This window comes from Astyanax mexicanus, chromosome 11 (genome assembly GCF_023375975.1).
Source record: "Astyanax mexicanus isolate ESR-SI-001 chromosome 11, AstMex3_surface, whole genome shotgun sequence".
Classification (NCBI taxonomy): Eukaryota; Metazoa; Chordata; class Actinopteri; order Characiformes; family Acestrorhamphidae; genus Astyanax; species Astyanax mexicanus.
Genome location: NC_064418.1, coordinates 40,631,831 through 40,654,917, shown reverse-complemented (window position 1 = coordinate 40,654,917; position 23,087 = coordinate 40,631,831). Strand labels below are relative to the sequence as shown.

Here is a 23,087-nt window from a genome sequence, read left to right as displayed (position 1 = left end):
CTAATATTCTTTTAATGAATTTGTCTCAGGGCCTTTAGATATGTTTGCTCTCTTCTGCAGGGGTCAGGAGGCATGTTTTGATAAGGGACTCTGCTATTTTAGAGTGGTCTGTGTGGGCAGACTTGCTTTATTTTACCTCTCTCTAGAGGTGACCTACACTGGATCCTCTTAGGGGAAAGCTGAAATTCGCTCCGCAATAAAAAAAAGGAGAATTTGCTGACATCAGTGTTGCCGAGTGAAAGTCATTCCCTATTATGGCAAAGAGTTTTATTCCCAGAAGGTTCCAACATATTGCTCTGATTTTATTGGTATATTTTTATATATGATACTAGAGTGCTGGTACGTGTAATATATTGAAATGTAGGATTGAATCAAGGAAATGTTCTCTCAAGCTCTGTGCAGCGCTGAGATCATGCATATATATATATATATATATATATATATATATATATATATATATATCATACTGAGAAACATAACATAGTCTTAATAAAAAGTCCTACCCTTAAACTAACCCTTAAAGACATTAGGGCTGCACGATATATATAGTCTAAGCATCATCATCGCGATGTGCCCATGCACAATATTCACATCGCAGAACGTGCAATGTCGCTCAAAGGCAATTAAATCAAACACGTCATGTTGCAATGCTTTGATTCTTGACAAAAGAAGTAGATACACAGTGCTGTCCCTGTGTCTGTGTGAGTGACAGGCTGCTGCTGCCTGAGAAGCCCAAAGGGGGAGCGCTAGCTAGCTAGCTTTCATTTGTTTCGTCCATACTTGAATCCCATTAAATCTTGGTAAACAGAAGGTGATACAAGTACTTTAATTTAGACATTTGGGCCAAACCTACATTTTCCACAAGCACTCTCACATGCACAGCACTATACTCAAATTTCCTCTATATATGTTCTCGCCATTCAAAAGAGCCTTAAATGTATATGAAGTCAATACTGAACTCTGGAGTCAAGTAAAGCTGAATAACAATATTGAGCTGATATAATTAAGCAATAATACACAATAGAGAGTGCTATAACATGGCACAATATTGGCATATTTTGCCTACCACGGCAGCACAGCAGTGCCAATATTACACATTATAGCATGGACCTTGAGTATATTATTGCGATTATACCGCAGTTCCATTATCTGTGTTTATTGAGAGATTTTGAGTTAAAGAGGATGAGAAAATACAATATGTTTGGTTACAAACACTCTGCGAGTTAAAATAGTTCCATTGCTGCTCTGTTTGGTTTGTAAGCGCTGCACCGTTGCTAGGTTACCTGTACTGTATGTGGCGGAGTAATACTGTACATGGAGAGCTTCGGTTACAGTGCATTACCGGCTGATAACGGCACTCAAAGAACGCCTCACAGCCAATCACATTGCAGGGTCGGAACTAACTCTGTAATAGTGTAGAATGTATCTTCAAGAAAATGAGAACAGTGCCGATTTTCTCTTAGTTGACCATGCAAATATCAAGTAGCATAATGTTTTTAATCTGTATTAATTCTCAGTCATACCTATGTATCATGCTGCATATCATATTACCAGGTTCTTTATAACACACAGCCCCATTCATGTGTTACATTCATATGTATTCATGTGTTCTCTTTAATTGTTGGCGCATTCAGAAAACATTCACAAAACAGCACATAACACAGTGTTCCTCTAAGATGTGGTCCCATCAGCCTAACAACAAGCTTTTCTAACTGGGGTCCCTTCCCTTAGTCCAGATATAACCTTCACTTTTCCCATACCCTGTCCCTTTCCCATCATCTTTTTCTTATACAGTGTTATACATCTAATGTATGCATCTAATTCAACTCTAACTAATTCTTCTCCCTCCACAGAAAATGTCGTGTCACTCCTGCAGCTGATCGGCGAGCCTCGACCCAGTGGCATCGTCAAGCTCTACGGATCGGACACCCCCGGCTATGCTTTCGATTCGGATTCCAACGTGGGTCAGCTGGCGCGAGCGCACCTGCCGAACCCTTTCTACCGTGACTTCTCCCTGCTCTTCAACCTGATGCCCGTCAGCCCCAAAGCCGGCGTCATCTTCTCCATCACCGACTCCTCTCAGAAGATCATGTACGTGGGAGTGAAGCTGACGCAAGTGAAGGGGGATAAGCAGGACATCAAGCTCTTCTACACCGAGCCGGACTCTCAGACCTCCTACGAGGCGGCCAGCTTCAGCGTGCCCTCCATGTTCAACACCTGGACCCGCTTCTCCATCAGCGTGCAGGACGACCAGGTGTCCCTCTTTTTAAACTGCGACACCGATCCCATGGTGGTCCGCTTTGAGCGTTCCCCAGACGAGATGGAGCTGGAATCAGGAGCTGGACTTTTCATTGGACAGGCCGGAGGAGCCGATCCCGATAAGTTTCAGGTAAGTGTACTTGTGTTGTAGTACTCCAAGTCCAGGCTTGGGCTTGAGACTAGTCAAGACCTGAAACAAGCGTCTTGGTCTCGTCTTGGTCTCGTCTTGGTCTCGTCTCTGTCTTAAACTCATTTGGTCTCAGTTGGTTTGGTCTCAGTCGTAGGGAAAGTGAACTTGACAACTTGAAATTGTTGTTAAGAACCTTCCAAATCCAATGCTTCTCTCTGAGGTATTGTTGATTAGAAAATTAAAAAAGAACATTTGTTCTAAACCTTTTTAAATGTTCTACTTTGGAACATATGATGAAATGTATTTAAGCAATAATACACTCGAAGTTTGTGCTATAACATGTAATATTGGCACTGCTGTGTATTTACACATTATAGCACGAACCTCGAGTGTATTATTGCGATTGTACCACATTTCCATTAACGCTGTTATTGAATTCAAAATTTAGATTTTGAGTTAAAGAGGATGAACGCTGCCAGTTAAAGTAGTTCCATTGTTGATCTGTTTGTTGCTGCGTTGTTTGGCTTGTAAGCGCTGCATCGTTGCTAGATTACCTGTACTGTATGTAGCGGAGTAATATATGGAGAGCTTCGGTTACAGTCCATTACCGGCTGATAATGGCACTCATAGAACACATCTTAGCCAATCACATTGCAGGGTCTGAACTAACTGTGGTATTATTTCTAATATACAGTAGTGTACAGAAATTTTAGGCAAACATTTATCGCAGCAATAAAAATGTTTTTCCATTTTCACATATTCAAAAACAAAACACACACAAAAAGTACCACGATTTCTTAAGAAAGTGGCTCATATCCTGAACTTGGTTCTAGACGGTTCCCCTTGGTTCCCCTGATTGATAAATATTGTTAAACACTGATTTACCAAGCCATGTGTTGGTGATAAATGTAAAAAATAATAATAGAGTCCCATGAGCAGAATTTTGGAGATGTTTTAATGAACACAGCTAACTTTTGCGCAGTACTGTATTCATTTTTTTGGTCTTGTTTTAGTCTAGGCCACTCCCAGTCTCAGTCTTAATTAGGACTAGTCTTGAGGTCTTGAGTTGGCCTTCATAGTGCCTCCCACAATCATAACAGGGTCATGGAGGAACCTATAGAATAACAGTAACTGTAGCTGGTAATTAAAGTTCTGTGTTCTAGATGAGAATTAAGCATGTGAAACAAACGGAAACCACTGCGCCTGTCGTGATTCCTGTTTGATTTGATTGTTTAAATTGGCCTCCTTTACATACTGTAGGCTATACAGCTCGAGCTATTGCTGGAATCTCAGGAAGAGGACTTAATTGCACTTTCTAAACCACAGGGGATCAATTCGCTCCTCCAGGCTCTTCATGTGGAAATCCTGTATTTGACCCGTGATAACTCATGCTCTATCAGAGGAGAACACTGAGGAAAAAAGGGTTTAATTGAATCTGCATGCTTCAAGTGTGTGCATTTTTTCAGTGTGAATAAAATAGGGGTGTAATGATGTATGAAACTGGCAATTCGATTTGATACGATACAGTGGTGTCTGCTTTTACAATACAGCAAAATGCCTCACTACACTAATATTTTTTTTACTAAATTTTTATTACTGTCATTTATGAAGGTCATCCTGGTATCTTAATTTTTTAACATTATTTTGCTACACACAATGTGAACTACCTGTTCTTCTTTACACTTGTGGCAAAAAAAGTATGATTAATGAACCAATAGAAAGCGCCAAAATATTTTTACATTGACTATTGAAAATACAGGAAGCTTTTTATCTTGTTATGAAAAGTAATTTTGCAGATTTTGGTGAGTTTTTTATATGTATCATGTAAAAAAAATCTTGATTAGTATTTCTAAACAGTAGATATTTTTCACAAGGTTATTTTAATGCTTACAGTTTTAGTTAATTACTGTTTAATGTTATGAAAGTATGATACTAGATACATTAGTACAGGAATTAGGTACCGACTATAAGTCTATAGAATTAGGTATGGGATTTAGGTTAGGGCTATAGGTTACCGAAACATTCAAGGTTTCTCAGTCTAGTGCTATTGGGTGGCATTTACATTCCACTAGCTCTGCGGTTAGCAGCTAATGCTAGTGCTGCTGCACTCAGCCTTAGTGCTGGAGAAACTTCACTGAAAACTCAACCTTAGACAAAATATTGGAAATCTAAGCTTACTGTAAATAAGCAGGAGCACTTTACTTACCCAAATAAATGGTTTTCAGGAGAGAAATCTGTGTAGATTAACATCCAGTGTTTATAGTTTTTTTGTATGTATCATGTAAAAAAATCTTTATTAGTGTTTCTATACAGTAGATCTTTTTCACAAGGTTATGTTAACGCTTACATTTTTAGTACAGGAATTAAGTAACGACTATAAGTGTATAGAATTAGGTATAGGATTTAGGTTAGCGCCCTAGGTTACCGAAACATTCAAGGTACCTCAGTCTAGTGCTAGAATCTAGCAGCATTTACAGTCCACTAGCGCTGTGGTTAGCGGCTAATGCTAGTGCTGCTGCACCAAGCCTTAGTGCTGGAGAAACTTCACTGAAAACTTACCCTTAGACAAAATATTGGAAATCTAAGCTTATTGTTAATTAAGGGAAGTGCTTTACTCACCTCAGTAAATGGTTTTCAGGAGAGAATTCTGTGTAGATCAAAATCCAGTGCTCTTTTGTCTTTGAAATATTTTTTTTTTCACGATTTACAGTTTTGTTTACTTAGGCGCTTCCCCCAGCTTCCCCTTTAGAAGGTAAACATGGTGACAACCTTGCATACTTCAATGTAGACATCCTTACTAGTGTTGCTTAATGTATATTATAATTTGGTGCACCAGAAAACGTTTATTGGTAGTGCGCCTTATAATCCGGAAGGTCTTTTTATGGAATGTCCAGTACTGTATGCAAATGTTTCACAGCATGAAGTGCAACAGAACCCTTAGAGAGGAAATGCAGAGGTGTTTTTTTAAAGGCAGTGGGCTTAAGTGAGTGAGAAATTATAATCATAATCATAAAACAATAAAAAAAGAAAAATAGGCCATGGGCTCCACTCCAGGTTTTAGAAACGCAGCTCCATTGGAGCCAATTTTTTTAGAGGATTTTTTTTTTTATCTGTGAACAAAAACAACTGCAGTCTTTCAGCCAGAGTGATTTTTTGCCAGCAGCAATGGCCCCCAATTGTCAGGGGTTGACCCAGGCAGAGAGACGTGGAGGCGGATGTAAACACAGGTAGGGTGAGAATTTATTAAACAAAGAGACAAGTAAACACGTAACAACAAAATAACTAAACAAACGAGGGAGGCTAGAGAACATAAAACTAAACAAACGCTGGAAAATAAACTAGGAATAAACAAGAGAGAGAGACTAATGATAAATAAACAAATAAACAAGTAAACAAGAAACAAAGAAAAACAAGAAACAGAGGCGAGCTAAAACTAACAAACAAACAAGAGATACTAAAGATAAACAAACGGGGAGACTATAAAACTAGGCAGGATGAACTTAAACAGGGCAAGGGAATAAACTAGGGATATATATACAAGAAAATAAAACAAGAAACTAAACTAGACAGAGGATGAATACACTAAACAGGGAAATGAGAAAACTAGGGAACTAGAAACTAAACAGAGATATACACTAAACAAGGAACTAGGGCAATGACCAATGAAACACAGAGAGACAGAGAAGCGCAGAGAGACAGACAATGGGGGACAGTGCAAAGACCGACAGAGGACAAGTAACAGAGGAAGTCTTTTTAACATAACAGGAAACACACTGGGAGTGGAAACACCTGGGGAAGGGGTGGAGCTACAAATGAGACATGAGGTAATGGAAAATCACAGGCAGAACACAGGGGCACGGGTCACGTGGGACAACACAGGCACGAGGACAGACAGGAAACAGGGCCAGGCGTGACAGAAACCTCCCCCTAAACGCGCAGCTCCCGAGGCGCGTAAAAACAAACCCCGGGGGCTGGCGGCAGGGAGAGGCCGGGGAAAACAGGAGACCGAACGGGAGACTGGACAGGGAACTGGACAGGAGATGGAGACTGGACAGGGAACTGGACAGGAGATGGAGACTGGACATGAGACGGAGACTGGACGGGGAACCGGACAGGAGACTGAGACTGGACGGGGAACTGGACAGGTGACTGAGACTGGACGGGGAACTGGACAGGTGACTGAGACTGGACGGGGAACTGGACAGGTGACTGAGACTGGACGGGGAACTGGACAGGTGACTGAGACTGGACGGGACCGGACATGGGAACAGGGACGAGAACATTGACGGGGACGGACACAAACACGGTGACTGGGACAGGAACAGTAAAACCACAGGGGACAGGAACAGGCACGAACACAGATACAGGGACCAGGACAGGGAGAGACAGGGGAACCAAAAACACAGGTGGGTGCCCAGGACCGGCAAAAGTCTGTGGGGATAGCCTGGGCACATAACTGGGGGCAAAGTCAGGAGGCCTAGGAGCAGGCCTGGAAATACGGGGCCTGGGCCCAAACATAGTTCTGGGAGCTGCTGGTGCCGGAGCTGGAGCAGCTGGGACTGCTGGTGCCGGAGCTGGAGCAGCTGGGACTGCTGGGGCCGGAGCTGGAGCAGCTGGGACTGCTGGGGCCGGAGCTGGAGCAGCTGGGACTGCTGGGGCCGGAGCTGGAGCAGCTGGGACTGCTGGTGCCTGAGCTGGAGCAGCTGGGACTGCTGGTGCCGGAGCTGGAGCAGCTGGGACTGCTGGTGCTTGAGTTGGAGCAGCTGGGACTGCTGGTGCTTGAGTTGGAGCAGCTGGGACTGCTGGTGCTTGAGAGAGCGGCGTGGCCGCCGCAGAAATCTCGGAGAGCGGCGCCGCCGCCGCTGCAGTCTGTGAGCGCGGCGCGGCCGCCGCTGAAATCTCGGAGAGCGGCGCGGCCGCCGCTGAAGTCCCGGAGAGCGGCGCGGCCGCCGCTAAAGTCTCGAAGAGCGGCGCGGCCGCCGCTGAAATCTCGGAGAGCGGCGTGGCCGCCGCTAAAGTCTCGAAGAGCGGCGCGGCCGCCGCTGAAATCTCGGAGAGCGGCGCGGCCGCCGCTGAAATCTCGGAGGGCGGCGCTGCCGCCGCTGCAGTCTGGGAGAGCGGCGTGGCCGCCGCTAAAGTCTCGAAGAGCGGCGCGGCCGCCGCTGAAATCTCGGAGAGCGGCGCGGCCGCCGCTCGTATCATGGGGTGCAGCGCCTCAGACGCGTGCTTCACGGGGCGTGGCATGAAGAGATCCGCTGCAGCACTGGAGCCCGAAGCTGCGGGTGAAGTAAAAACCCGGACTGGATTCCTACTCTTTCGTGCAGAGTCCGGCGTGAGGAGCGCGGGGAAAGTCATTGACCGCGGCTGGCTCGCCGCGCAGGGGGTCTCGAAGCGCGGTTCCACTGCCACCGTGGAAGGAAGTAGCGGCAGGAGGGCTGGTGCTGGAGGATAGTCCTCTTCCTCCTCGCTGGACGCAGGTGTGAGGAGATCGGAGTAGTCCCAGAGAAAGGACTCCTCACAGCCTGCATCCGAGTCACCCCCTTCCTCCTCGGGGCGAGGACCGAGGCTGACAGCACACACCCCCAGCGCCCCCCCAAAATTTTCCCCGCTCCGGAGGGAGTCCTCCCGCGCCTTGCGGGCTTTTCGGGCCTGTTTCCTCCGAGACTTTTTTTTCTTATGAGTCTCGGTGGGCACCGCTGAAGCTGGGCTGACGGGCTCCAACCCGCGGAAAGGCGCTGGGAGCGGGTCATCTCCCCGGATTTGCTCGGCCAGGAGACGGAGAAACTCCAGGTCCGCCTTCCTTGCAGCGTGCCAGTCTGCTACATCCATTGCGGTCGGTCTTTTTGTCAGGGGTTGACCCAGGCAGAGAGACGTGGAGGCGGATGTAAACACAGGTAGGGTGAGAATTTATTAAACAAAGAGACAAGTAAACACGTAACAACAAAATAACTAAACAAACGAGGGAGGCTAGAGAACATAAAACTAAACAAACGCTGGAAAATAAACTAGGAATAAACAAGAGAGAGAGACTAATGATAAATAAACAAATAAACAAGTAAACAAGAAACAAAGAAAAACAAGAAACAGAGGCGAGCTAAAACTAACAAACAAACAAGAGATACTAAAGATAAACAAACGGGGAGACTATAAAACTAGGCAGGATGAACTTAAACAGGGCAAGGGAATAAACTAGGGATATATATACAAGAAAATAAAACAAGAAACTAAACTAGACAGAGGATGAATACACTAAACAGGGAAATGAGAAAACTAGGGAACTAGAAACTAAACAGAGATATACACTAAACAAGGAACTAGGGCAATGACCAATGAAACACAGAGAGACAGAGAAGCGCAGAGAGACAGACAATGGGGGACAGTGCAAAGACCGACAGAGGACAAGTAACAGAGGAAGTCTTTTTAACATAACAGGAAACACACTGGGAGTGGAAACACCTGGGGAAGGGGTGGAGCTACAAATGAGACATGAGGTAATGGAAAATCACAGGCAGAACACAGGGGCACGGGTCACGTGGGACAACACAGGCACGAGGACAGACAGGAAACAGGGCCAGGCGTGACACCAATCTGTTAAAATACGTGAAATAGTGCCTTTTCCCCCTGTAAGGTACATTTTACTGCTGCATTAGGAGTTGTTCTTGTAAATCACTGTAAATTCAGGTTTATACTACCCTGTTGCACAATATACAGATTGTTAGGAGAGGCACTGCACCATAAATTACCATCTCTCCACATCATTCATGAACTTAAGTGGAACAGTGCAAGAGTTATGAGTTATGAGTAAGGAACATCCGTTCCTTAATGGTTGATTGTTTTACAATAAAATCACCAGTATTGGACTAAGTCCAGTATATACAAACATGATCTCAAATGAACTGTAAAAAATGTATGTTAACTTTACCATATTTTGTTTGTCAGGCTACACATTGCTACTTATATACCTACAATTATTAATAAATTATATGATTCATTCAAAATACATTACACTTGAATGTTCATGTAACTGGGAAGATACATAGCACTTCATCCCATTCCACTTCATTTTTAAAACAGATTTTTTTTTTTTTTTTTTTGGAAAATATCTGGCCAGTGGCCAAATTTAATTGCCAACCCCTGCTCTGAAGGCCAATATTAAACCTTTGAGATTACAATTATGAAAAGTGTTCCTTGGAGTACAAGAAAGTATGTATGTCATACTTCTGTTTTTTAGTGTGTTATTATTTAAATATTTTGGAAGGTGTTTTTGACCCTTTTTCGTGTTTTAGACAGCACAGTAAGAATTATGTAATAGAATAATGTCCTTTGGATCAGACAGTCAGGCTACCCCAAGGCTGAATGGTTACCTCCCTGCTACCTATTAGCCATGGCAGCGCAGTCCTGCTGTCTGCCCATAACCATAGTGAGGAGACCACTCCGGCGGGAATGCTCCTCGTTCTGTGTGCGGTGGTGCTTCCACAATAGGCATTCAGCAGCAGATGGGTGGGATGCGCCGCAGTACGACTCCTCTAATCTCACCATGTTTCATGTGGTCCGGGGAGGCCGCGCAGAGTGACGTTGTTAATGGCCCCGTAAGTAGTCGGCTATCATAATTACAGGCTTCATTAGGCCGGATATGATTACTGTACGCTCGCTCTCATTAGAGCCGCGCGCTAATCGGCAGATCTGTGGCTTCGTATGAACTGGGCTGGAAGTGGGGGTTTGTGTGTAAGGTTCTCACCGGGGGTCAGGGTGCACAACAAAGGCTCAATTAAGGCATCATAAAGCCCCCTTTGACTGCATTCCCAGGCCAAACCTTTGACCCACACCCTGGGCATTCGGTGGGGGAGAAAAGTCCTGTTGTTTTTGAAGATACATTCCTGTTAATGTCAACCTGCCGCTGCCCTTGTTTAAAGAAGGTCTTAATGAGACAGTGGTGGAGCAGCTGCCTGTACGTGTTGGGCCTTTGGGGCTGTAATGGGCTGTGTCGTGTTCCTCTGGGATGTGTGGATGTGTGGATTTTTTGCTTGAATGGCATCACTGTAAGGAAAGTAATTGTGATGATGTCCATGAAGGGGATTTCACACTGGGGAGCAAGTGGGAGCTATGCTTTTGAAGTATGGAACATTAGACACATGTTACTGTATGATTATGTATGATTATGATGGCTTGTGCTATGGCTCTCTGGATTAAGTGAGGAAAACGAGGAGAATTTGCAGTAAATTTACTGTCAAAAAACAATAGTTGCATCCAAAAGGAATCACCTGACAGGAATAAAACTTGGCGGGTAGTCATGACAGAGGTAATTCTGAAAGGTAGGGGGTCATCTTCAGTGACTAGAGACACATTTGGAATCTGTGTGTGGAGCACTATGGGGAGTGCCAACATCCAGATCAGATCAGACCATAAACACACACTCTAGTGTGCTATTCCAGCAGGACAATGCTTGTCCATATACTGCAGCCATCTCAAGACCTAACACTGATTTAAAATAAGTAACTATTGACACTTCACCCATACTGTAGATTCTGCAGCAATATCCAAGCTGCATGGGATGGATTTTCGCAGGACACTATTAGGAACCTCTACAACTCAATTTCAAAACCTCTAGCATGTTGGGATACACATAGACCTGTCACCATAACAATTTTTTGCAAACAATATGTTGTCCCAGAAATTATTGCGATAAAGGACATTTTTGCCATTTTAAGAACATTAAATGCCACTAATAAAATAATAACATAATATTATAACAATGGAATTTTAGACAATAAACTTTCCATTCCTGTTCACAGGCCTAATTTTAGAAACTGAAAAGTTCCAAGCTTGAACCAAAAGAGGTTATAGTCATAAATAATATATATACATTGCGAGGTGTGGAGGGGAGCAGCCCCGGTCTGTCCTAGCTGGTCCGCGTTGGACCAGCAGAAAGATTTGCCTCAGCCTTCACTCGAGAGATGCGCTGATGGTGAGAGGAAGATGTAATTGCACATTACATATAATTTCTGTATGTGCAGCTTAATAAATATTGACCATATCAGTCTAAATGCTATGAATAACACTGCAATCCGATACTTCCTTCTGGGTTTATCTCTTTGACAAGGAGCTTAGGTCTGATTTTTAGCAGGCAGATGCACTTACACAGTACATACACATATGACATCATACACATGGCATCATACCTGTCAGACACATCAGCTCAAACACCTGCTCACCTGTGTGTGTGTTGTGTTTGTGTCTTCCTTCCAGGGTATTATTGGAGATCTGAAGATTGTTGGAAATCCTAGAGCAGCGGAGCGGCACTGTGAAGAAGAGGAGGACGACTCTGATGCAGTAAGTCAAGAGTCAACTCTAGCATGAGCCAGAAAGACAGATAATCAGCAGGGCTGCAACGATTAGTTGATATATAAATTATATTTAAATTTGTCGACTACAAATATCATTGTCGACTAATTGTTAATTTGTAATAGTACCACATTACACAAAGTTTTGGAGACAGAACTGCAATAGGAGATTGGTAAATGTCTCACTCACAAAGTTTACACTCTCCAAAAGTGCTTGGATTACATATTCACTCACTAAATATCAAACATCCAGACATTTAAATGCCTTTTAAATCTCATGTTCAGCTCTTTCTATTGTTTTTAGAGATGAAGGACATGGCAGAAATAATCGTTCACTAATCAACTAATCGTGAAAATAATCATCAGATTAGTCGACTACTAAAATAATCATTAGTTGCAGCCCTAATAATCAGACACTCCCATACACATTTTATGATGTTCGTTGACACAAGTTACACCTTGTTCTGCCATTAATTATGCACTCTAATGGAGCTGAATGGAGATTCTGTGAGACTTTATGTAGGTCTGGGAAAGCAGACTCACAGACCCACATGTTTTGCCTTGATTAAGCAGCTTTAACTAAATTAATGTCATATTTAATTATAAGAGTTTCTTTTAAAAGGTGCTTGGAAAGTCTCACAAGAATTCTAAAAAAAAACGATTGTCGAAGAATCTGTAAAAGCTCATATGTTTTACTATTACAAGCATTGAATGCCTAGAAATGATGCCAAGATCACATGCTGAAATAGGCCTAAGTCAGGAAGTATATTAAACTTATTCAGAATAGCCCACAATCACAAACGTTTAGCTGACACAGGTCTGGAAGTCAAAACATGACCACCAATAAAGGACTAGCAAATGACAGAAACTAAAAGATATTTAATAACTAAAAAGACAGATTTTGTGTATATTTTTAAGCAGTGAACTTGAATCTAAATTATATAATTTATTTTCTTATTGAGGACTTGAAATTGTAATGTAATTAATAAATATTAGTTGGTATAGAATTGCAACCACACTACACAGCTCTGGAAAAAAAAAATAAGACCACTTAAAAATGCGGAGTTTCTTTGATTTTATCAAATAAAAAAACTCTGGAATATAATCAAGAGGAAGATGGATGATCACAAGCCATCAAACCAAACTGAACTGCTTGAATTTGTGCACCAGGAGTAAAGCAGCGTAAAGTTATCCAAAGGCAGTGTGTAAAAGCTCTAAATAACAATATTTTTTATTTGGAATTTGGGAGAAATGTTGTCCCTTGTTATAGTATAAAACCACAATGTTTATTTTACTCAAACATATACTTATAAATAGCAAAATCAGAGAAACTGAAGCGGTCTCTTATTTTCTTACAGAGCTGTAGATGTCATTGTACAGGTCTGTACAACTGCAGAGCAAAGAAAAATACCGTTTTAACTTTCAGTGGGAATCTATGTAAAAACTTTTGGTCACCACAAGTAATTGTGTTGGTGAAATATCTGGGAAATATCTGATTACTGTGCTAAAATCTATCTGATCAAAAAAAAAAAATCAGAGCAGCTGTTGAAGCATGATCATGATTGGAGTGTTAACTGCATGTAAAGTACAATGTAAGAAACAACAGCCATATTCAAATGTAAAAGAAAGTTAAAAAATGTGCTTTTTGAAAAAAGTTTTTCATAGGACAGTAAAGTTATGTAGAAGAAATATATGGAAGTAATGCAAAAGTACAGAAGAAGTATATTCAAAATAAGATATAGGAATAGGAATCTTTATAGGATTTATAAGTTTTAAAGTTTGGATCAGATCAGTCTAATATATATATATATGTATGTATTTTAGATAATCTATTTAGTGTTCAGTGTAGAGATAAAATGCTACAATATTATAATGTTAAAAAAGAAATTAATGTAGTAGTGCTAAGAGGGTCTGAAGCTTTTTATAGGTTTTGCTGACTTTGCGGGTTTTCCTATCCAATCTTAAAAGATTGCATAGGTAATCATGGTGGGCAGATAAAACACAGCACTGTGACAGGTAGTGCCGGGAATCCACTCACATATTTCAGAAGAATGCTTTGCCTCCGGGCAGCTTTTCCATAGGGTGGACCCGTAACAGTGGCCAAGATCTACGGCCTCCAGAGATCAAGATAACGTAGATTGAATGCTTGTTTTTTACAACCTGAAAAAAGAGGAAGTGAAATTTATCTTAATCTCTCTTTCACCCCCCTCCCCAACACCTCTCTATCTCTCTCTCTCTCTCTTTCCCCCTTCTTCCCTGTGTTTTCTCTCTTTCTCTCTTCACCTACAGGCCTCTGGTGATTATGGAAGCGGATATGAAGACGCTCGCACCGTCTCGGTATTGTGCCTTTTTTAATTTTCACTCAACTTTTCTTAGACCATTGCTAACCTTTCCTGTGTGTTTGTAACCCAGTGACCTCAATCTCTCCCAGTCAACCTCAGTACAGCCAACACAGGCTTGAAACATCATCACACACAGCGTCCCGAGGTTCTGGGCTATTTCCTGAGCGTGTGTGCTGTGTGATTTTTGGCAGGATCGTTGCTTGTACAGACTCTTATCTTTAGGGAACTCTGGAAGGGGGGTAATTCCAGCTCCGCAGGGCGAAAGAGCAGCAGTGCTCTGATCATCTGGATTCCTGTTCTGTAAGGAAGCTCAGGAAGCTCGGTATTAAAGTCAAACAGTCAACACTTTGTCATACATGGCTCATCTGAGTCTCAGATGTTTTCACATACATGCATAGGGGTTTGGTGTCCCCATTCTTGTTGGGTTATAGAGGTCAAAAGAAACCCCAAATGTAAAAAAAAATGTTAGTATCGTATTTTTCGCACTATAAGACTTAAAATCCTGTAATTTTCCCAAAAATTGACAGTGCATCTTAAAATCTCGTGCACCTTATGTATGAATTCTACCAGTCAGGTATTAAGGAGCAGTAAAGTCACTCCGCTGAAGTACAGAGTTATAAGAGTGAGTTTTTATAGTGAAGTTTCTCCAGCACTAAGGCTCGGTGCAGCAGCATTAGCATTAGCCGCTAACCACAAAGCTAGCTCTTCCAGCGTTCAAAGGTGAATATATCGGACTAAAGTCTGCGTGTGATTACCATGTTAAAACAAGACAAGATATATGGGATGAACCGCTAACTGATATTGCCCTGGGTTACCAGAACACCCAGGGTTCCTCAGTGTAGCACTGTCAGATGACATTTTCATCCCAATTAGACTCAATATTAGAATATTGAAAATCTAAGCCTACTGTGAATAAATGGAAGCGCTTAACTCCAAAACCAAATATACAGTTTTCAGGAGATAAATGTAGCACTAGTTTGACTTTAAAATATTTTTTTGGTTTATTTCCCCCAGTTTCCCTATTAGAAAAGAAACATGGCAACACCCTTGCTTAATTCAAAGTAGGCATCCTTATTGGTGTCGCTTAATGCACCTTATAATTCGGTGCACCATTTGTATGAAAATAGACCAGAAAATAGACATATATCTCAGGTAGGTAACTAGCTAGTTGGCTAAACTTCAGATTCCACCACCAGTTGTATTGTAATCTGAAAATAACAAGAGCTAGCTAATAGCTAACTCCTCTGCTATCACAACAGGCTGCCAGGCACTGCTAGTAGGCTGGTAATGAAGCAGTGTTATATTTCATTTATTAATTTTGACAACATGTCCCATTTATTAAAGGAAAGCTTTCACCCCCTTTTCCTTAGTAACTTTCTTTGTAATAAAAGACACTCGAAAACAGTGGGGTAGGGAGTCAAATGAGAAATGGGATTGGGCCAAAGTCATACACAGAGTCCTACACAGATCAATGGACCCTATGCCATTTCATATGAACCTCTTAGCCCCAAAAGCTAATACCCAGAAGCTTCTGTCAGAACATGCCAGGCCCAATTACAGAGGAGAAGAAAACCAGGTGGTTCCTCAGGGCTGAAGAGAAGGTGTCCTCTTGCTCAACGTCTGCTTTGTTCCTCCTTTTTTTTTTGTCTGGTAGACGAGTTTCTCCGTCAGTCTGTGTTTGTTCGAAGTGTGTTCAGAGAAGTGGTGGGTTTGGTTCCTGCTGAACTTAATAGGTCTGAGATGATCCAAGCCCTCCTACTTTGAAGCTTTACAGCCTGTATCATGGGGACTTTCCTCTGTTTTTCCTATTGGCATTATATAAATCAGCTTTAAAAGCTCTCAACAGCTGGTAGCCCAACTCAAGGACGACGGCTTCGTGCTCTTCCATCCAGCCTTCTACAGAACATGACGGGTTTAAACAAGCTCCGGAAGGAAAACGGGAATGCTCTGTGTTTGGGAACAAACGATGAGAAGCGAACTTTCCATTGTCTTGCATTGGAATTAGTTCCTGATTGATGGCCTCTTTCTGCCTGGGGGCATTTTCCTCACTCATTTCACAGCAAATTAAGCCATATGACGACTCGTGTTGTAAACCGGGGCTGGGGCAAAGGCCGCCTGATGGGTGTGAATTCTTGTAGTGTCCTGAACATGACTGTACCATCTGTGAGCTGCCTGGCGAGCTGCTTGGGGTAATCTAATATTGCGAGATTCTTTTTTTTATTTCTATAAATAAATAAAAGGAGGAAAAAGGTAGCCTTCATCGAGTAACTGTGGAGCGAACACGAGGATGATCTCATTACGTGACCTGAGTAACCCTGAAATATGATTTGTGGCGGCACAAGTACAGTATGTTTCATTGGCAGCCAGTTGTCAGCGGGAGGTTCTAGTACTCAGTGTCTTGTAGTGAGTGCTTGAGGCCAGAAGGTAATAACAAGTCTGCTGAGAGGTCAGGGACTCCACAGTGTCCCTCTGTGATGGATGGATGCCTCAATGTCTCAAAGGCGCCTTATGTTATTAAACCTATCAATTAAGCAGAGCTATTCTATTGCAGTTGACGTGCCAAATTCCATTACAACAATGCAAGGAATGCGTTCCAAAATAGAGGCATAATATACCTTTTTTAATTGCTGTTGTTAAGTGTTTAAGTGGGGCGTAGGTTTCACTTGCTTAAAATTCTCCCGTACTCTCCGTCTCCTTGAAGAAGAAGCCATGAATGGAGCTTGGTCTGTTATCTCTGTCTTGTTTAGCAGTATTAAGGAGAACAGAATGGTCCCTGTGATGGCAGATGTTCAGCAGGCCCTATCTCATCTCCTGCCCCAAAGCCCCAGCCCACATTCCTCTTCCCCTGATCACTCTCTGCAGGCTAAAAGACACACGAGCAGCATCCCCTCACAGTGGGACACTGAAGGCCGCTCCAGTTCAACCTCAGTGGCCTGGAGGGAGTTCTGAGCATCAGAGAAGTCCAGACTCGTTTTTGGTGTTTGGACTGGGCTGTTTAAGTGTCCCATGTCGGCCTTAAATTACGTTTGTGCTCTTTTAGTCTGTCATCTTTTCTCTGCCAGCACAGACAGTCAGAACTAACTGCAGGATGTGGATAGATAATATATAAGGATAGAAGAATTCATACAATTCCACTTTTTCAGATTATTAGAGAATTCATCAAGAACATACAGGTACAAGTACGTTATATTAGCGAATCTCAAAAAAAAAAAAAGACTATAATTAAAATTTACTTTCTTTCAGTAATTTGGTTCAAAATGTGAAATGTTTCATATATTATATGGATGTATTACACACAGATTGATCTATTTTAATTGTTGATCTACTTTTATTGTTTATGATTATGGCTTACAGCCAATGAAAACCCAAAAATCAGTGTCTCAGAAAACTAGAATATTATATAAGACCAATTGGTACTTTTGGCAGCGTGAGCAGTGTGCCAAATCCTGCTGGAAAATGAAATCCACTTTTTCATAAAAGTTGTCAGCAGAGGGAAGCATGAAGTGCTGTAAGATTTTGTGGGAAAACACTGCACTGACTTTGGACTTGATATTAATAAAACACAGTGGACCAACAGCAGCAGATGACATGTCTCTATCCCTAACCATCACTGATCCTCAGTAAATTTTACATTTCATTTGTAAATCAAGGGAGCAGAGTCTGGAGGAAGAGTGGAGAGACACACATTCCATGCTTCTTGTGGTCTAATGTGAAGTTTCCACAATCAGTGGTGTTGATGCACTAATAACTGTTTAATAGCCTAAAGATTTAAGAGAAGCAGCTTTGTGACAGAGCAGTGGTTCAACCCCCTGAGCCGTCAGGACACGACTAAAATGCCCCAAATCAAGGCCTGGGTGTAGCAGCTAGAACTGACCAATGCTTCAGGCACGTGTGCTCACTGTCACCCTAATGTGTGTGTGTGTGTGCTCACTGTGTGAATGGGTCAAAGGCAGAGGTCAAATTCCTGTGTTTGCAACATTAGTTCTTCCTTTCTTTCTTAAATTTATGGTGTACCCAACTAACTAAACTAATTTATTAGCCCTACACTTTGACTATTTACAGTCTATGTTTTTTCATTTCAATTCAACTGTATAATTAAACACACATATTACAGATTATGAAGCTGAGTAATGTAATAACCAGTTTCCCCTCTAATTTAGCTGTATTTGTGCTTCACCAGAAACCAGGGATTCAGTTATAGCTGCTTGTAGAAAAGCCAAGAATTATATATAGAATATATAGAATTAACTATATTAGGTGTACTATATTAGGCCTGTTTTTAATGGTTTTTATTATGTAGAATATTAATCAGAAGAAAGCCGGCAACAAAAATGTGGTGAATTTGCTGTATTGTGGCCTTACGTCTTAATAATGCCTTGTTGTAATCCACTATTTAAACAGTGAAAAAAGTTGAATACCACATTACTCTCTTAAGTTCCAGAATCAGAGCTGATTATTGCTGAAATACAGAAATGCATTCATGCTATAATGAGGCAATAATACGAGCTTATAATGTTGCTATATGTCAAATGTTATGATATATTGCATTAAACTTTAAGCCAAATGTGACAAATTAGACAGTATTATGTAAGTTATACCAGACATCATAATTAGGAGTCTAATGATGACCAGACACCAGAGACATGTGATGTGTGATGCTCTGCTCATCCACATACTTGCAATTGCATAAAGTTTAAACTGAAATCTCACTCTGTTTCTCTCTGTTTTCTCTACAGACCACACCTGCCTCTCTCAGGCCTATTCCAGTGCCACCAGTTACCTACAATGATGTGAAAACTGTGAGGAAAGAGACAGAGACAGGTGAGTCTTTACAGGTCCTCACAGCCTAAACTTCAGCCTAAGCCTTTCCTGTTCACTTATTATGTCTGCAGCCAGGTTTACCACACTGTGTGTAAATAATTTAATACAGATTATAAGCAATAACTATTTTAATTTATTAAATAACTATTTGTGTAAAATATACATTTATGAAGAACAACATATAGAAGTCCAGTAATTAGTCTTTACCAATTTAAAGGGTCTTAATTTTCCAAAAGTGGTTCTTTTACGGCCCGTGCAGCATTACGTTTTTCTTTGTCAGAGAAATAAAAACTTTATTTTCTTGACTATTTTAAAAGGGTTGGCAAGCCCAAGCCTCAGGCTGTGGAGAGCATCCTCCAGTGTTTAGCTCCCTCTAGTGGCAATGGCAACAACTGCAAACTGTACAACTTCAGCTCTGGAAAAAATAAAGAGACCACTTCAGTTTCTGAATCAGTTTTTCTGATTTTGCTATTTATAGGTTTATGTTTGAGTAAAATTAACATAGTTGTTTTATTCTATAAACTACAGACAACATTTCTCCAAAATTCCAAATAAAAATATTGTAATTTAGAGCATTTATTTGCAGAAAATGAGAAATGGCTGAAATAACAAAAAAGATGCAGAACTTTCAGACCTCAAATAAGGCAAAGAAAACAAATTCATATTCATAAAATTAATTGAAGTGTTTAGAAATAAATATTTGGTGGAATAACCCTGGTTTTTAATCACAGTTTTCATGCATCTTGGCATGTTCTCCTCCACCAGTCTTATACACTGCTTTTGTATAACTTTATGCCTATACTCCTGGTGCAAAAATTCAAGCAGTTCAGTTTGGTTTGTTGGCTTGTGATCATCCATCTTCCTTTTGATTATATTCCAGAGGTTTTTAATTTGTTAAAATCAAAGAAATTCATCATTTTTAAGTGGTCTCTTATTCTTTTGTCCAGAGCTGTATAACAGTTTGAGAGCATATGTTTAAAAATAATGACATACAGTTCCAAATATAGTAGTGTTATAAAGATTTGAGTGAAACATGTATAATTAACAGAGATCATAACGTTATGTAGTATTTTTTATATTTTCTATATTAAAATAATTACAATAAAATCATAATTTTTGTGTAACAGGTTGTGCAGACATTCAGTAAACACTTCCCGCTTTGAGTTCAATTTTTTTTTGTTTTAATTGTGTAGTTGATTAAGGTAATAATTAGGGGTGTGCCATATCATATGGTACGCAATAATATCTCTAACATTTTTGAATATCTTAAACAATATTATACCATGTAATATTGTGCCATATCACCTACCCCTAATTATCACATCAGGGTACTATTTTTTTTACTGTTTTTAGCAAACAAAAATCACACTGTTCTACATGGAGATATATGGAGTGCATTATTATTAGTATCATGACATTCTGGATCATTGACTTCTGTTTTAAATCTGATAAAATTCTTGTATTTTTTAATATCTCAGTTAGTTAGGTGTGTGCCATATCATATTGTATGCAATAATAAAGTTTAATTTTCATTTTGCTGCAGTAGTGTATTCTTAAATATTTAATTTTTATTATTCAGTATTTTGTCATAAAACACATGAAATATCGTGATATTATTTTAGGGCCATATTGCCCACCTCTAGTAATAATGTTTAATGACTATCAGGCTCATTTGATGCTTCTGGAAGAGTTTCTGGCTCATATGGTGATTCAAAAGGATTATCTGGCTTGTATGAGGATTCTCTACAAATATCTGGATCATCTGATGATTCTCATCGAGCGTCTGGATCACACGATGCTTCTCAACGAATATCTGGATCACGGGAAAGTTCTCGACAATCGTCTGCCTCTCAAGGTGGTTCTCAGCAACAATATGGCAGTTCTGGTGGTTCTCGCCAAACGTCCGGCTCATCTGACAGCAGACGCACCTCCAGTTCCTCTGACAGCGGCAGACGAACTTCAGTTGTTTCTTCTGATTCAAGAAGAACTTCGAGCTCAGCTGCAGGTTCTGGGAAAGCGTCAGGCTCGTCTGAGAGCTCCCAGCGCACATCTAGCACGAGTAGTGATGCCCGAAGAGTCTCTGGTTCAATAGATGAAGGACGTTACACTGTGGGAATCAGACCTGGGGCTTCTGGCCCACAAGGTGGGTCACAGAGCATGAACTGCCAGGCTGCTCTGTGCTCTCCAGTGGACTTTTCTTCTGAAGCTGTGCATGAAAAGTTGCCATGAAGCTTCAGAAGGTTCAGCAGTGTCTGTTCTATTGGAGAACATCACACTGATTTTGCATATTGCATGTGAATGCAGCATTGCTATGCTATTCCAGGTCAATGAAGGGGAATTCCACAAAATTTAAGATTATTTAGGATAGTTTTATTAGGATAAGAGATTATTAGGATAAGAGATAAGATTATTTAGGATAGTAATGAAGTCATTTAAATTGTTTTGGTGTAAAATAAATAGTAGAGAATTGTAGAGAAACATGACACGTACATTTTCTGTGAGAACTAAGATGATGATAATAAATTCTAGTTGTCTGTATTGCAGATGTAACCATACGACCCTACACCTGTCTTACAAGTTCAAAAATCAGTCCTAGAACACCCCGATGCATCTCCCTACATATACTATACTCCCTACTATAATTATTTTATAATTCTATTTTAGTCTAAACAAGTACTGCAAGATATCATAATGCAGCGTACAATGACCAGCCATAACATTAACACCACTGGTGTTAACAGGTGAAGTAAAATCTGGAAAGAAATTAAGAGAGCACTTCATTTCTGAATCAGTTTCTCTGATTTTGCTATTTATAAGTACATGTTTGTGTAAAATTAACATTGTGGTTTTATTCTATGAACTACAAACAAAATTTCTCCCAAATTCCAAATATAAATATTGTCATTTAGAGCATTTATTTGCAGAAAATGAGAAATGGCTGAAATAACAAAAAAAAAGATGCAGAGCATTCAGACCTCAAATAATGCAAAGAAAACAAGCTCATATTCATAAAGTTTTAAGAGTTCAGAAATAAATATTTGGTGGAATAACCCTGGTTTTTAATTACATGCATTTTCATGCATCTTGGCATCATGTTCTCCTCCACCAGTCTTACACACTGCTTTTGGATAACTTTATGCATTTACTCCTGGTGCAAAAATTCAATCAGTTTAGCTTGGTTTGATGGCTTTTGATCATCCATCGTCCTCTTCCAGAGCTGTTTATTTACAATCGTCTTCTTGTCACTTTCTCTAGAATTGATTATTTCATGATTATTTCAAAATTTTATGTGGAATTCCCTTTGAATGTTTTTAAGAAGGTGCTGACTCTGCAGCTTAGGAGCTTGGGTATTTTTCTTAAAGCAAAACTTCACCCAGAATTGTTAATGCTGCTAACTATGAATGAATGAAATGAATAAAGTAGTGCTATGTTATATGTGATCATTTTATCACATAAACATTTAGTGTTGAGTAACTTTCATTCATCATTATCAGCATTATCATTTTTGCATGGAAGACAATTCCTAAAGGCCTATTTAATGCAGGGTATGTTCATATGAGATAAATATAATGAGATGATTATGATTTTATTGAGGAGGCTTTGGTTTTCCGGGTGTTCTCATTGATGATTTCCAGCTATACGCAAATCACATTTTTGTGAAGTGCCAGTTTCATGCCCAAGCTGTGTGTCTCTCTAACTGCAGCTGTTTTACAGGTGCGACTGGAGCTCGTGGAGAGAAAGGAGACAAAGGAGACAAGGGAGACAAGGGAGACCGTGGACCTGAGGGTCCCAGGGGACCCAAGGGAGATTCAGGATCTGGAGCAGCATCTGGAGGCCCTAAAGGAGACAAAGTATGAGTTTTTTTTTTCTTGTATTAAACATTGAGCTATTATATTGTATTATATACAGTACAGGTGTAATACAACATGTGTAAATGTTTAAAGTGTTTAAAAGGTTGATAATTCAGTGTACATTAGACCACACTGAAGGATAAAAGCCCCCCTGTGCGTAGGCTTTCATCCTGCAGTCTGAGAAATGTTCTGAAAGGATTAAACTCAAACACTGGATGTCAGAATGTTTAAGCGTATGTTACAGTGGTGGCTTTGGTGGAGATAGACATTTATCTTTTTTGTGTGCTTTCCCAGGGCAGCGCAGGAGAGAAAGGAATGAAGGTATGTAATGGTGATCATCTTA

The 23,087-nt window shown here is 40.7% G+C and overlaps 1 protein-coding gene across 5 annotated transcripts in view; it reads left to right on the top strand.

Moving 5' to 3' along the window:
* The window catches only part of col18a1a (collagen type XVIII alpha 1 chain a), a 133,555-nt gene that overhangs the window by 83,917 nt on the left and 26,551 nt on the right, over positions 1–23,087 (top strand). For all 5 annotated transcript variants that reach the window (XM_049485367.1, XM_049485366.1, XM_049485364.1 and 2 more), the window contains 6 exons: positions 1,854–2,389; positions 11,636–11,719; positions 14,020–14,067; positions 18,809–18,893; positions 22,608–22,744; positions 23,039–23,065. In XM_049485367.1, the coding sequence (XP_049341324.1) occupies positions 1,854–2,389; positions 11,636–11,719; positions 14,020–14,067; positions 18,809–18,893; positions 22,608–22,744; positions 23,039–23,065 (917 nt within the window). The remainder of the gene's footprint in view (positions 1–1,853; positions 2,390–11,635; positions 11,720–14,019; positions 14,068–18,808; positions 18,894–22,607; positions 22,745–23,038; positions 23,066–23,087) is intronic.